The sequence below is a fragment of the Opisthocomus hoazin genome, chromosome 4 (assembly GCF_030867145.1).
Source record: "Opisthocomus hoazin isolate bOpiHoa1 chromosome 4, bOpiHoa1.hap1, whole genome shotgun sequence".
In the NCBI taxonomy this organism is placed as follows: domain Eukaryota; kingdom Metazoa; phylum Chordata; class Aves; order Opisthocomiformes; family Opisthocomidae; genus Opisthocomus; species Opisthocomus hoazin.
The window spans coordinates 43,258,390-43,274,013 of NC_134417.1; the positions used below are offsets into that span (position 1 = coordinate 43,258,390).

Sequence of the window (15,624 nt, forward strand, 5' to 3'; positions counted from 1 at the left end):
CTTTAGAAACTCAAGTTAATGTCTTCAATCTATATTTTCTTCTAGGCTGCACAGTCAGTGCTGATTTCCCTTTTTGAACTCAACACTCCAGAGTTTACAATGCTATTGGGTGCTTTACCAAAAACATTTCAGGATGGAGCCACAAAGCTTCTCCATAATCATCTCCGGAATACAGGCAACAGTGGTCAGGTATCTACACCTCTCTTATTCCTTCTGAAGTTACTAGTGTTTTGAACGTAAGTCCAACTCAGTAGAGTTATTTGTGGGAGCAAGAAGGTTGATAGAGGAGGGATGGCAACCCAAATCCTCTGGCTGTCTCTATCTGTAGCAGATACCACTCTTTATGGAAATGCCGTTTCTTTTTCCTTCGAAGAGTGATACTTCCTAAGTCTATGTTGCTTCCAAGTTACGTAATAAACTTGAATGTGTTTGGGGTTTTTTTTGAAGAGTAGTTTACTCATTTTAAACTTGTAGCTGATTGAAGTTACTAGTAATTGGTTAGCCAATCCAAGAAATTAAATAGAAGCTCCTTAAATGTTTCTGGGCACTGTAAAATAAGTACAATAATAAGTTAAAAAGGAAGCTGAAGTCCTACTGGAGTATCTCTTCTCGCCTCTCTTCCTGCAGGGATCAATGGGAAGTCCTTTAACAAGACCTACTCCACGCTCCCCTGCAAGTTGGTCAAGTCCTCTCACTTCTCCAACCAATACATCGCAGAACACACTATCACCAAGGTAATGCAGGCTGTTGTTGCTACACTTCTGCATCTAAGGCTTCATAACATGTTACCGAAGATTGTAACCCCAGCAGTGAGAGCATGGAGCGAGTTTTGCACAAAGTGACAGATGCTGAAACATAATCACCCTCCCTCCACAGAATGACAGTACAGTGAACTGCTTAGCCTCCCTGAAGGGCCTGACAAGTGCCAGGGCTGGCCTGAGGCGGGAGAGGGCTGGGCACCCCAGAGTGCGAATGGATTAGCAAGAGAAGGAACAGAAGTGTTTGTCTCTAGCGAATGTTAGGATATGTCAGCTAGGTCATCAAACCAGACTTGATACTGAGGAGAGGAGACTAAGAAAGCAGTAGTTCATAAATGTTCTGGTCTTTAATTTTGCGGTACTGATGTTGCCAGCGAAGTGGATTTTGTAATTTTGCTTTTAGGAATCAACTTACTGTGAAAACTGTTGAGTTTTGTCATTCCTCCTTACTCTGGAACTTTTTTCAGAAAGAGAGAATGGTATAAAGATTGCGGTTGTTTCATACTCAGTAAAACAGAGCAAAATAATTTTGTTTCTTCAGGCAGATGCTGCTACATAACGTAGCCCTTCACTTAGCTAGCTACTCCCAGTGCTTTCTCTGTCAGTACAGTATGCTTACTACGATGTACCATAGTGCAGTTTTGTTATGCAGAGAGCCAGCTTGCTTCCTTAATGTACTTCAAGAAAAATAGTAATTTTATTAATATTCCTCTAGTGTCTGTAGTTCCATGCTTATGTTATTTAAAAATATGGGCTCAAAAAAAAAAATCCATCCTAATTCCTATGTCTTTCTCCATGGCCCACAGTGCATTTGACTATGACACTGAAAATATGAATTCTGAAGATATTTACAGCTCTCTTCGTGGAGTCACTGAAGCAATTCAGAATTTCAGTTTTCGTAGTCAGGAAGATATGAATGAGCCTGTAAAACGAGATTCAAAAAAAGATGATGGCGACTTGGTGAGTATTTAAACCCAGTGCATCTTGGTATCAGCAAATCAAGCCAATGGTTGATTAGAAAGCATCTTTTTCGGTGGGTTTATATGCTACAACTTCTAAAATGGGATGTTTCTCCTAAGTTGCCTCATAGCTTTAGAAAAATATGTTCCTAGTCTTGAACCAAATTTTTGAAATTTAAATGTTAATTCTAAGCGCTAGCTGTTTATTTGATATGTTAGCAATTTAAAAGTAGGTTATCTTGCGAAACAGCTAGAGTTCAGTTTTTGAGAGGTCTGCACCTTAATAGAAGTTTTTCCAAAGGTTTTATTTTATTCTGTACAAAACCTGTAGGTTTTTCAATGCTACATGTGGTGTTTTAAGCTTCTGTTTCTATAGAACTTCAGCTTTCGGATTTGTTGAGCTTGCCAAATACGTATATGCTTAAACGTGCTTTTTAATTACTTAGCATTAAACTTTTGAGTTAGAATACTGACAGCTGTTTCAAGTTAGTGAATTTTTTTGGACCATGTACACTTTTTTTTGTAGGAAAGCAAAGTTTATGGAACTGTTTCTAAGACTTCTTACTTGAAAGCTAGTTCGAAATTTTTGAAATTTGTAAACATTTTGAAATTTGTGAGTTTTTGCTACTTAGATAAATTTACTAATGTAGTTAACTGCAAAATGTAAGTGGGTATTTCATATGCTCATATGATACTTCTTTTCCTGCAGATTTGTAGTGCTTCTGGAATAGTAGACCTACGAGCAGGAAGCGGTGTGAGTGATACAGGCCGAACAGCTCTTGATAACAAAACATCCTTACTCAACACAATGCCTCCCCACTCTTCACCACGTTCACGAGATTATAACCCATACAATTATTCTGATGGTATCAGTTCATTTAATAAATCTGCCTTGAAAGAAGCCATGTTTGATGATGATGCAGAGCAATTTCCTGATGGTAAGCTTCAGATTGCATTCTGTGCTAGAAGAAAAATGGTGAGATTTTCCCTCTTCTAGTTCGGTTTCTGAATTTATCATTAGCAATATATGTACCAGTGCTGCTGCTTTGAGAGGTTTTTGCAAATCCTGTGTTTCGAATTAGTTTATTTGTTAGTAATCCTTCTGAGTGACACTGTCAGATTACTTGGTATTTGTAGAGATTAAGGGTAAAAATGAGATAAATAGTGAACTAAATTGTGTACTTCTGGTAGCATGTCCTGTAGCAGTATTGTCAATATAAATTTACTTATCAGATTGCTTTATGATTGGGATTTACAGCAAGGAAGTAAAACTGGATCAAACCACTTCAAGAATTAGGTGAAAGATTAAGTATTTTGTTAGTATTATATTTGTATTGGAAACATGACATTGGTGTTTTCTGTTGACTAAACATTCTTTAAAAAAAATAAAATAACCCAAACAAAAACAGCTTTTACCAGAAGGATTGTTAGTTTAGCCCATGTAAATCTAGGAACTTGGGCTGTTGTTTTCTAGGCTTCTGAAGCTTCTTTTTAATATTTCTCAGTATATCTTTGGGTAATTTTTTATATCTAAATGTTGGGAGGGTTCCTAAGTATCTCTACTATCGTTATTTTGAAAAGTAGTAGGTGATTTTCATAATCTGGTATTCATTGTTGATGATACTTCATATTCGGTTGTAGATTAAAATCAATTTTTAAGTAAACAAATTTCTTAATTGTGAGGGACAAATGAATTTTCCCTCTTCTGACTGTTTTACTTCTGTCATCCAGCAAAGATGTGTTATAGAAGCTGCTGAAAAACAAAGCTATTTTCTGACATGGTGTTTAAGCTATTCTGTAAATCGGCTTTACGTTTACATTAAATTAAAAACAAATCCAAGTAAGGTGCATTTCTCTTTGTTTTCTCTGCCGTTTAGTGAAGAGGCATATGGCCAATTACTGTCTTCTAAATAAGACTGAGAGGAAAGCAAATTTTTACAGATCACATCATGTAAATATCAGTAAATATGTTTTTCATCTACATATAGATTCAGTTTATGATCGAGATTCTGTATTACAGGGATCCTGTTGTTACATGGCTTAAGCCTCTCTATACCTTCCAACAACGTGTTTCTGGATATTGGCGTTAAACCAAATGCAGTCTGTGCTGCACCAGCATGTTCTGGTTCTGTGAAAACTCATGGCTGGCTGGAGTGAAGCATCCCTATCCAGTTTTAGTTTGTCCTGACTGGAGGAGTAGCGCAGTGTATTATTTAGGCCTGCTCTTTAATGGATCTTGCATTCATTCTTGTGTTCACTCTTAGTTTTTACTTATGGCATGTGCATTCTCTCATTTATGAGTTACTTTTAGAATTTCCTCTGAGATGACCGGGAAAAAGTCTGCATGAAAAAACATACACTCAGCAAAATACTTTGTGTCTGCAATTCCTTGATTAGAACTTGCGTGCTTTTCCCATAAATCTGAAGTGCTCATTGAACATTAAATTTTAATTTTCAGAAACTCCACAGAATTGCTGCCTGTTAGTGACACAAAGTCCTGTTTTTACTGGACTCCCAGCCATCCTCTGATGCGATACTGGGAGAAAGATGCGGAAATACAGGGCTGGATGGGAAAACCTTAGTTACTCGCATAGTCCTGCCAACAGCACCGAGGCATGAACATGTATTCTGCAGATGGTTTGTCTAACAGTTGAAAAATTGCCAGTGGAGATGATGCCACAGTGTACCCCACATGGCCATTTGAGTCTTCGCCTCTTTTACAATGAAAAGGTTTTTGGAGTAAGAGCCTAAATCTTCCAGCCGCTAGCACTCTGTTTTTTAACCCAAAGGACATGCCCTTTATCTGAAGCACAGGCAAACCAAAGATGCAATGCAGGAACATTTGTGTTTTATGCCAATGCTTTCAACCTGTTTGCAGACAAAAATGTGTGTTTCTGTTAATTTATCCGAAAGTCTCAGTGCAAAGATGGAAGCTATATGCTTTTCTTTCTTAAAGGCTTAATGGATCTTCATGATGGAATAAAGGCAACAACTTGATACTTAATTTTTGTTAAGACCACTTTTAAGTTTCTTGACTGTTTGCAGTCCAGTATTTATAAACATGGGTTGTTACTAGTGCGTTTTTCCATCATCATGGAATCCTCTCTAAAACTAAAATCCAGAGCCATCTTGTAATGACTGCTGTCAGGAATCTCTGTGGGACTAATGGCCTTAGTTTGCTTCAATTTCAGCTATTTTATACCAAGCACCATTCTTGTGCATTCCCCTCTGCCTGCCCCCCTCCCTCGATGTTAACTTCCTAGCTATTGCTGTGGAACCATGACTTAGAAAAGTCTAAGCAATTCTGTAATACTAACAGAGAAAAGACAAATTTGTCATCTTTGATGGAAGGGTCATGTGGAAAAGGTAGCACTTTGTGTATTAAACCAGATTTAAAAGGATGCAGAGTACTTATCCCTTTGGGTATTGCAAGCATGAAGACTCTTGCAGTAAATGATCTTACAGGGGTTTTTTTGCAAGATCATTGTAGGATTTTTTTGGTGATTGTAAGCTTGTTCAGCGGTGCTGGCTACACTGAAAATGTAGTAGCCAAATTGCAATTTTTGCAGACAAATTTGGGGAAAAAAAGAAAAGCATGCTAGACAGCCAGGTAGGCATCCTAGAAAACATCCTTAAGTTTTACAGCAGGCACTAGTGTTTATTTGTAATGATCTGAGAACTGTGCGTATTCCTTTTTGACAGAGCCTCCCATGGACCATTCTGATCTGGTTGCAGAGTTACTGAAAGAGCTATCAAACCATAATGAGAGAGTTGAGGAAAGAAAGGCTGCCCTGTACGAGCTCATGAAGTTAACTCAGGAAGAGTCATTCGGTGTTTGGGATGAGCACTTCAAAACAATACTACTTTTGCTGCTTGAAACGCTTGGAGATAAAGAGGTAAATCCAGATTAATCCAGTTAAGAATGTTAATGAAGCACCTGGTTTACTTTCAGTATCTTTGAAATGTGTATGGGTTCCAGGAAAGGCACAAATTCCAGTTAGTCTTGAAGAACAAAACCCTGTAGAAATACGAAAATGTCATGAGGTCTGAACACACTTATGGTGAAAAAGGCATCAGTAATACTTACCTTCTCAAGTATTCTTATTTGTTGATTCTCACATGACAGATTAAATGAAACATTTTTCACTGGGATTCAAAGCTTATGTGTTAATAGCCCCTGGTGCAATCTAGAATATCAAAACATCATGTGTGGCAAAGGTATTTTTAAATATATCTCTAAAACATAGTAATGCTCATTGTGAAGAGGCTGAGTTCTATGTAATTGTTCTCTACAAGGGCCATGTTTCTGAAATTACAGAGGATCAAAAAGACACTAGTACTTGGTTTTGATTTTAAAAAATAATTTGTAAAAGAATTTTCAAAACTGTGTTTGCATGATGTGATGCTAAGGGTTTTATCAGCACTTGTGAAGAGTAAAATTGTTTGCACCTTAACTTCTGGGTAGCGTAGATAACTCAAACTAGGTTAGCAACATGTTTATGATATGCCACCTGAATTATATGCAAATAGAGGGATTGAGAAGAGTGAGAAACTGAATTTTTTTTTTTCTAGCTTTGTTTGTTAACACTAGATTCACACTGTATATACACGTAGAGCATAATCTGATATTTTTCTGTTATCAAAGACTCTTCCAGCTGCCGAAGAAATGTTAAAATATGTCTGTTTAAAGATACATAACTCATTTATTTTAATATTAAATCTTTAGCATGCAATTAGAGCTTTGGCATTGAAAGTTCTAAGGGAAATTCTAAGAAACCAACCAGCAAGGTTTAAGAATTATGCAGAACTCACAATCATGAAGACATTAGAAGCGCACAAGGATCCTCATAAGGAGGTTAGTAATCAGTTATTCTGTTTAAGATTGTGACAAATTACCACAAAATCAAAGAGCTGTCCAAAAAATGTTTGAGAAATTAGTTAGATCTTACTGAGGAATTAACTTGTTTAGTAATCAAGCTTTTAACTTCTATTAGTTAACACAGGTATGCAAGAAAAGAAAAAAGAACTGCAGTTTTATAAGCTCTCAAGTGCTTAATATCAGCCTTAATAACAATTGCCTTGGGTGCTGTCCAGGAGGAGATAATAACTAACAATGTGTCATTGTAGCTCTTCAAGGAGTAACTGAAGGGAGGTTTTTACTTGTATGACAAATGAAGCCAGCTATAGGTGTTCTGGAGCTCTACAACAAGCTTTTGGACTTTAAGGTTTATGGTTGAGAGATGGGACTGAACATGGCAAGGAATTGTCAATCCTTTCCATTTTTAGCTGATTCTTCACCGTTTGAGAGCATGGCTTTGAATGTTGTTAGAGAACGCACAGGAACACGTCAAAGGGAGGAGCTGGTTGTGGCTAAGAACAGTGAGAGACCCACAGAGGTCCCTTCCAACCCCTACCATTCTGTGATTTTGTGATAACTATAATCTTGCTCAGAAGTATTTGTGATGCACGCATACACAGTAAAGTATAATGCATGTAGATATAAGAAACACAAATACAGTAACCGCCCCTTTATTAAATAGTTCACATGAGTGTCACTCATGCCATGGAAAGAATCCAGGTTTACTATGAAATGAGTACACCTTCTCCCTGCTCTCCCCGTGCAAGGGCACTTAATTTATATGGAACTTACTCTGGAGTTCCAGCTTTGAAGTTTGACTGCAGTTCTTCCCATATCAATGACTTTTTTCACTCATCGGATACTCGTTTCTCTTTTCCCCGCACCCTCTTGAGTTGTTTCATATACTGTATTTATTACAGTGTTTTGTCCCTATCTTTCCTTCTCTGTTACTGTATTTCTGCTCTCTCTTGATTTCATGTATATGAATGAGAGAGTAAAGGGGACAAGGATGGAGAGAAACAGTTATGGAGGGTTTTGTACATCACTGCTGTACAAACCACTGATTTTGTACAGCGGTTTGTCATCTCAGATCGCAGATGCTACAGCTGCACTAATAAGAAGATCGGATGTGAATTGTCTCTGTTTTGCCCATGTTGTATCCTGAGTTTCTGTACCAATTGACTTCCTACCTAATTACTCTTGTTCTGTTAGTTCTGCATATTCTTCAGGATTGAAGTACTTTCTTGTCATAATTTCTTTCAAATTTAGATGGGAGGAAAAACAGCTAGATTGACTTCTAGGAATAGCAGTGTAGGCATGTGATTAAACATAGTTTTGAGACGAATCATACAATCATAGAATAGTTTGGGTTGGAAGGGACCTTTTAAAGGTCATGTAGTCCAACCCTCCTGCAATGAGCAGGGACATCTTCAGCTGGATCAGGTTGCTCAGAGCCTCATCCAGCTGTGAATGTTTCCAGGGATGGGGCATCTACCACCTCTCTGGACAACCTCTTCCACTGTTTCACTGCCCTCACTGTAAAAAAATTCCTTCCTTATATCCAGTCTAAATCTACCCTCTTAGTTTAAAAGCATTACTCCTTGTCCTATTGCTGCAGGCCCTGTTAAAAAGTTTGTCCCCATCTTTCTTGTAAGCCCCCTTTAAGTACAGAAAGGCCGCATTAAGGTCTGCCCAGAGCCATCTCTTCTCCAGGCTGAACAGCCCCAACTCTTAGCCTCTCCTCATAGGAGAGATGTTCCATCAGGAACCAACAGGTCCATGTCTTTGCTGTGCTGAGGGCTCCGGAGCTGGACACAGGACTCCAGGTGAGGTCTCACCAGAGAGGAGTAGAGGGGCAGACTCACCTCCTGGCCACGCTGCTTTTGATGCAGCCCAGCATACGGTTGGCCTTCTGGGCTGCGAGCGCACATTGGTGGCTCATGTCCAGCTTTTCATCCACCAGCACCCCCAAGTCCTTCTCGGCGGGGCTGCTCTCAATACCTTCGTCCCCCAGCCTGTATTGGTACAGGGGTTGCCCTGACCCAGGTGCAGGACCCTGCACTTGGCCTTGTTGAACTTCATGGCCAACTTCTTGAGCTTGTCCAGGTCCCTCTGGTTGGCATGTCGACTGCACCACTCAGCTTGGTGTCATCTGCAAACTTGCTGAGGGTTCACTCGATCCCACTGTTCATGTCATTGGTGACGGTATTAAACAGTACTGGTCCCAATATCGACCCGTGAGGGACACCACTTCTTACCAATCTCCATCTGGACATTGAGCCATTGACTGCTACTCTCTGGATGTGACCATCCAACCAATTCCTCATCCAGCGAACAGTCCCCTGTGTCGAATTCTGTGGTCTTCCCAGGCACAGAGGGGAGGCTGACAGGTCGGTAGTTCCCAGGGTCCTCCTTTCTACCCTTTTTGAAAATGGGTGCAACATTTCCCTTTTTCCCATCACCAGGGCCTTCACCTGACTGCCATGACTTCTCAAATATCAGAGAGTGGCTTTGCAACATCAGCCGATTGCTTCAGGACTCTGGGATGCATCCCATCAGGTCCTGTAGACTTACATGTGTTAGGTTCCTCAGGTGGTCACGAATGTGAAAACATGTCAGTAATCACTGATCTAACAAGCAATAACAAATGACAATACAAGAAATGAGCGATTTACAAAAGTGGTGATATTTCAATATGTAGTTGGAGAATATTGCAGAATAGAGAAATTTCAGATCCGATTCAACAAGCAGGTTTAAAAAACTGATATACATATTGCCAAGGACATAGCTTAGCCACAGAATATTGAGAAGAGTCTTGTTTTTACAAATATATGCCCAACAGTTGAAATATGGTAAACAGATTTTTCAAAGGACTCTTCATTTACACGTCTGCAATATTGTAGAGCTCTTGGTAGGAATTCTTTATGCTTAGGACCATTACTGCCACATGACAAACAATAGTAACAGTCTCTCGTAAATAATTTTTCCATGTCTTTTACTTATTCTTTCAATAGGTGGTGAGATCTGCTGAAGAAGCTGCTTCCATGCTGGCCACTTCCATTAGCCCCGATCAGTGCATCAAAGTTCTTTGTCCAATTATCCAAACTGCAGATTACCCCATTAATCTGGCTGCAATCAAAATGCAGACGAAAGTCATAGAAAGAGTATCTAAAGAAACCCTTACTCAGCTTTTACCAGAGATTGTGCCAGGTCTAATACAGGTAAGGAGAGAAGAAAGAAGGAGAGAAAAAAAAATAAAATAAAGAAACTATATATAAGAATTACGAAGACTTTTTAAAAATAATATCACTTGGCTCTCAGGAACGATTTTATTTGTCTAATAGCTGGTGGCTACTTTGACCCAAAATAACTCAGATAGTGGGAACAAACTCTGATTTGAAAGGTAGCTAAGTTATAACTGTGGCTAGGACTCAAAGGAAATCTTGGTAGGATATAAAGTACTGGTTAAGCTTGGTAGATACTTCTAGTTATAAGATAGTTGTTTGTGTCTTTTTCCAGGTTGTAATCATTTGGTCTGAAATTGTCCATGTTGTATTTCTGTAGAATTGTAGGAGTTTTATCACTCAGGGCTTGGGGGAGACAAGAGGAAAGAAGAAGTTGGTTGGGGAAAGTTCAATAAAACATGAAGGATATCGGCGATTTCTCTTTGTCTTTTAAAAAATTCTTTCCACCTTATCAAGAGCCAAGCTACATTAATTTTCACGTTATGGATAAAGAGCTTTTAGAGTTTGACAGCTGCATTCTGTAGATTTCTGTCTTTAATGGGTGTGATGCAGTCATAGATCTGCAGGAAGGTAGAGGCAGAGAAAGGGCCCTCTGAGAAGGGGCTGTGAGTGAGACAGCTGGGCATGGGGCATTAACAAAGTGGCAAAAGAAGCAAAAATCTTTAATGAAGGAGATGGGAGTTAAGGAAAACCTTTAGCTGTTAACAGAATATTCCTTGCAGAGTAAGGAAGCTCTATATTGAGTGGTGGTCTGCTTTAAGTAAATATCTGTATAATCTAGAAAAATTTCTCTTACCTACTCCCTTATTGCGTGACAGCAGCTCTGTTTTCAGTGTAACGTGTGAACAGGATTGTGTGGGTTTTAATTTGTCTGGAAAATTATCATCAATGGTGATTAATAAGCAGTCTGCATTTTAAAGTGCATGCTCTATGTGTATGTGTTTGATTTTTGGTTCGAATGCTTCATCAGGCTACACTAGCATTCATTTACTGTAATCTTCCATGTATTTATTGTAGGAAATACGTAAATAGCTTTCTGAGGCTTTTAATCATTAACTGATAAGGTATTAATGTTAATTTTATTGCTTTCTAGGGTTATGATAATTCAGAGAGCAGTGTTCGTAAGGCATGTGTTTTCTGCCTTGTAGCCATTCATGCAGTAATTGGTGATGAACTAAAACCACATCTCAGTCAACTCACTGGCAGTAAAGTAAGTAAAAGATACCATTTAAAGAAATCTTGGTTCATAATTGTATGTATGCATTTGCATTTTGTTTGCAGTTGCCAGAAAGTTTCATAGAAGTAAATACTGAAATGAGAATATCAGAGCTGCTGAAACCCTCTGAGGATTCATATAACTTCATCATAAAATGTTCAGAACTGAAAATCCATAGATCTTATGCAAGTGTATGAACTTTAGTATTAAGATAAATACTAAATTATGGTTTTTATGACCATTTAATGGCTTCAGTTACTGGTTGTACCCTAGTAGCAGTGATAATGGCTATACTCAGCATGACTTTTCCTATCAGTATGTCTTGTCTTGTTTTTGATGCAAGTTCTGGTTGGAAAGCAATAAATGTAATATATGGATAAACATACAGCAGTTTTATTTGTTCTTCCACATTGTTATTTTGCTTTTGTCAGCCCTTTCAGTACCTCTAATTTGAAAAAATAATAATAGTAATCAGTCTGTGGTTCTTTATGGTTCAGGACATTTATGATTTCATTGACATCTCTTTCATAGAGATTTTGCATGCAAACAGCTGTATGTTAATTGTGAATCTCTTTGTCTTTGGAAATAGGGCAGTTAATTTTGTGTGTCTTTGAAGAAGACAGTAGTATCTTAAAAATACTCTGGCAGTGACTGTGTTGAACATAATTCTAGAAAGTATTGGAAGCTTTAGTAAATACCAGCATCAACAACTGTAACTAGAGGCTTAAAATCTCAATATTAACAGGAAGAAAAAAAAAAACCACCACCCACTGACCTTATTTAGAACAGCATTGTAATTTTAGGAAAATATTACATCTTAGATCATTCTCCTTTTTACAACCTTAAAGAAACTTGAGCAGTTTCCCTGTGACAAATCTTGCTGTGTTTCATGTTTTTCAGTGGCAAGTATGTTACCTTTTAATCAACTGTGTAAAATATAATTTTGCTTTTGTACCATTCCTGTAGTCTGTACAGTTTGTAAATACTAAACAAAGTGAATTTCTGGCTTGAATTTGCAGATGAAATTATTGAACCTTTACATCAAACGTGCACAAACAGGCACTGGACCAGGGGATACAACAGCAGATATGTCTGGACAAAGCTAATGAAGCTGACAAGAGTTAACCAGGTCTCCTAAAGCAAGAGCAAGGCCCTCTTCAGTGAAAGGAAGATTCTTACATACAACATTTGGAACTTTTTTCTTGGGGTTTTTTTTGTTGTTTTTTTTGTTTGTTTGTTTGTTTTTTTCTTTAACCAACGGCTGTCCTCAGCCTGCATGTGACTGTTGCAATAGAATTATTCCAAATCCAAGGAAAAACAGTATTAACATCATTTGATCAAAGCAGAGTAAAATTTTAAAATTATCTAATCTGTCAGTTATCCTGTTTGCAATCCTCTGTGTCTTCCCATTAACTTTTGCCAGTGTTATTGTATTAAAAAAAAAGATTTTTTTAATGCTAATTAAAAAGGTATGCTTTAAGCTTCAGAAGTTAAAATATAAATTCTGTTGCTTTTATTCAGCTGCAGGTAACGTTACTTTTTTATTGCTGTTTTGTTTGAGTATCATGTCCTTCGGTAGAAACAAGAAGTGATGTGAAACGAGACTGAACTAGTCTGAACTGCAGTGAAACTCGTTCACTGTGCTGGTGGTTCATCATCTTATTTACAGCTTGTTTGGGATATTCTGGAGATTGAGAAATATGCCTATAAAAAAAGCTGGATTGATCCAGTTCTGTAAAAGTGATATTGTTCATTGGTTGTATGTTTGTTGCATAAATAAGATTTCAGTGTGCGCAGTAGAGGACTGGTACAACCAGTACCTCTTAGTGTGGAAGACAGCCCTTTCAGGGTAGCATTGCTGACCTGGTTGATAGTGTGGCAGTCTGCTTTTTAGCAGCAGAGTTAATGGTCACTTGATGGATGTGAACCATCCTTGTCACCTTTCGTTCTTCAAGCAGGATGCTTCAGAATGGAGTGCTCTGCCCAAGCATGCTCAGTATGTATTTATCTTTATCACTAGAATGTTTCCTCTCAACCTAATTGCTGGAACGAGTAGTCTTGTATTGTAACTCACATGGGATTTTGACAAAAGTGCAGAAAACTATTTATTCATTACCTTCCTAAAAGCACCAAGGTTTTCTGCATTGAATTTAAGTGGGGGGGGGGGAAATAGTTACAAATGCTATGGATCTTGCCACCTTTTAATTTAAAAAAAATATATATATTTTGGATGAGTTGGGAAAGCTGCACCAAATTATTTGCGTGGTATTCTTGAATAGCATCCTCAAGACCCATCTGGATTAAGGTGTGGAAATGTTTCCAGAGTTCGTTTTTCCATTTTTGAAAAAGAGTTAGTTTATTGTGAATAATGGTTCTTTGTATTTATGAACTTGATAATGGAAAGAGAGCAAAGATCAAGTAAATGGTGTCCCTAAATGTTGTCGTTTTCTTTTTTCTCTTTTTTTCTTTTTTCTTTTTTTTTTGGTCTTGGATATAAGCAGCGAGCTAATTAATTGAAAACTGGGATGAAACAGTGCCCTTCCCAGGAATGGTGGAATTTTTTTTTCTTCCTGTCATTTTTTCCCTTTGACTGTGATGTTACCTAGTTGTAGGAAGTGTATCCTGATGAGAGAAAATAGCAGTGCCAAGGATGATGATCTATGCTAGGCTAAAATTCTCTCTACCTCTTCAGGGTGCCTAATTTTTGATTGAGCTGCTGCATATAGCACCCGGTGGAAAAACTATCTACAGAAAATCTTCCCCCTCCCCCCCAAATTATTACTTAATGTGTATTCAAAATTCTGTGCTTCAACATTGCAGCCAAATGTCATAAGAAACTACTTACACACTTCATTTGCTAGGAACCCTGAAAAGCAAAACTGAATAAAAATTGTCAGATGCTTGTAGTTACATGGAAGGTTGTTTTCACTTTAGTTTGAAGTGAATGCAATAGAAAGAGCTAAGATGCGGTTGTTGAAGAAGCAATGCCATTGCAGAGATTTATTTGGAGGAAAAGTTGTAGAAATATATGTAAAGACTTAAAACCAAGACTGTCATAACTCATCACTAGCCCTTTTTAGCAGCTACATCAAGAAAATAGTATCCCCTCTCTTTCCTTTGTTACGTGTAACATCCTTGTTGTTTTCTACTGTTCAATTACATTGTGTATTTATAGTTCTACGCTTACCATTGTGCATATACCGGCAATAAAATGTACATAACATTACTTAAAAAATTAGCAATGTATACATTCTGGTTTTCTGTTTTATTTGATCACATGCTATAAGAAAACTTAAGAATGTGATTGATACAACATTGGTTAAAAAAAAAAATTATCATAATCTTCATGTTTTGTGTGTTCAAATGATTCTATATATACAAAAGTTTCTTTATATACTGGTTACTAAATCTGATATCACATTTGAGAACATGCTGTGAATATAGGTGTAGTAGACAAAAATGGTTTTTGGAAATTGAATACAATCTTTACGAACACCCAATTTCCTTCATCTAGGCAGGTTTGTTGTTTACAGTTTCATTTATTTATACATTATACATTGTTTACTTTTAATTTTTTTAATATTTCAAAAACATATTTCTGTCTACAGTCTTGTTTACAATTTGATTATACGAAAGGTCACTTAAATTGCACAAATTCTAAGCTTAAGGGTCCCATATGTTATTCCTGCTTTTTCTACAGGTAATATTTATTTTCAGAGGATCACTTCAAGATGACTGCTGTTTGTCATCTTTTTGAAGATGCTACTTCATACTGAAAACATAACTTATTGAAACATACTGTATATATTCTGGATGAACCTAATTTTTTTTATGTCTAAACAAAAGTTGGTAAGAAAAATGTTTGTATCCCCTACATAAATGAAAATTTTTGCTTCAGGTAGGGGAGGAGGAAGATACTTACATGAAGTTTGTCCCTTAGTCTTGCTTCCAAGCCATTTTTAATTCATCTAAGTGTGGATATCACATGTATTAAAATCAAAAATGCAAGGTATTTAACTGAATATTTTACAATATGACTAATTCTGTTTCCAGCAAAGATGGGCTGCTATAGTGGATAGAGTATGTTTGTATTACATAGGGCCATCAAAATGTAAGAATTTGCAACAAAATTATGGCCACTACAGGCCAGTTATCAGATCCACTGCATTGCTTTTTGCCCTTATTTCCTATATTATAAAAAGACATTAGCTCAGTTAAATTCGAGTAATGATTAGTCATGCCTTATGTTCCTGTTGGAAGTGGTTCTCTAACGGATTAGCATAAAGAAGAATTAGGACAGTTATAAGTTACTGTTCTTTCAGAAAGGGTTTCTTTATGTTCTTTCTGTAAAGATGGGTCATTGCAATCATTTGAATACTGAAATGTATTTCTTAAAGGTTGGGTTTGGGCTTAAAAAAGAGGAAGAAGGAAAGCAAGCTGCATGCAGAATCAGGGTAGGAAATGCGTGTCTTGGATGTGTCTGCCTTGGATGTGTCTGCCTTGGATGTGTCTGCCTTGGATGTGTCTGCCTTGGATGTGTCTGCCTTGGATGTGTCTGCCTTGGATGTGTCTGCCTTGGATGTGTCTG

At 37.5% G+C, this 15,624-nt stretch overlaps 2 protein-coding genes across 51 annotated transcripts in view; one reads left to right on the top strand and one right to left on the bottom strand.

Annotated features, from left to right (window-relative positions):
• CLASP2 (cytoplasmic linker associated protein 2) overlaps positions 1-14,274 on the top strand; it is a 152,633-nt gene extending 138,359 nt beyond the window's left edge. For all 50 annotated transcript variants that reach the window (XM_075418732.1, XM_075418763.1, XM_075418762.1 and 47 more), the window contains 9 exons: positions 46-189; positions 628-734; positions 1,565-1,718; positions 2,427-2,655; positions 5,420-5,613; positions 6,444-6,572; positions 9,590-9,796; positions 10,914-11,030; positions 12,056-14,274. In XM_075418732.1, coding sequence (XP_075274847.1) covers positions 46-189; positions 628-734; positions 1,565-1,718; positions 2,427-2,655; positions 5,420-5,613; positions 6,444-6,572; positions 9,590-9,796; positions 10,914-11,030; positions 12,056-12,142 — 1,368 coding nt within the window. In that variant the 3' untranslated portion in view covers positions 12,143-14,274. The remainder of the gene's footprint in view (positions 1-45; positions 190-627; positions 735-1,564; positions 1,719-2,426; positions 2,656-5,419; positions 5,614-6,443; positions 6,573-9,589; positions 9,797-10,913; positions 11,031-12,055) is intronic.
• Positions 1-15,624, bottom strand: part of FBXL2 (F-box and leucine rich repeat protein 2) — a 520,918-nt gene that overhangs the window by 389,083 nt on the left and 116,211 nt on the right. The window lies entirely within an intron of this gene.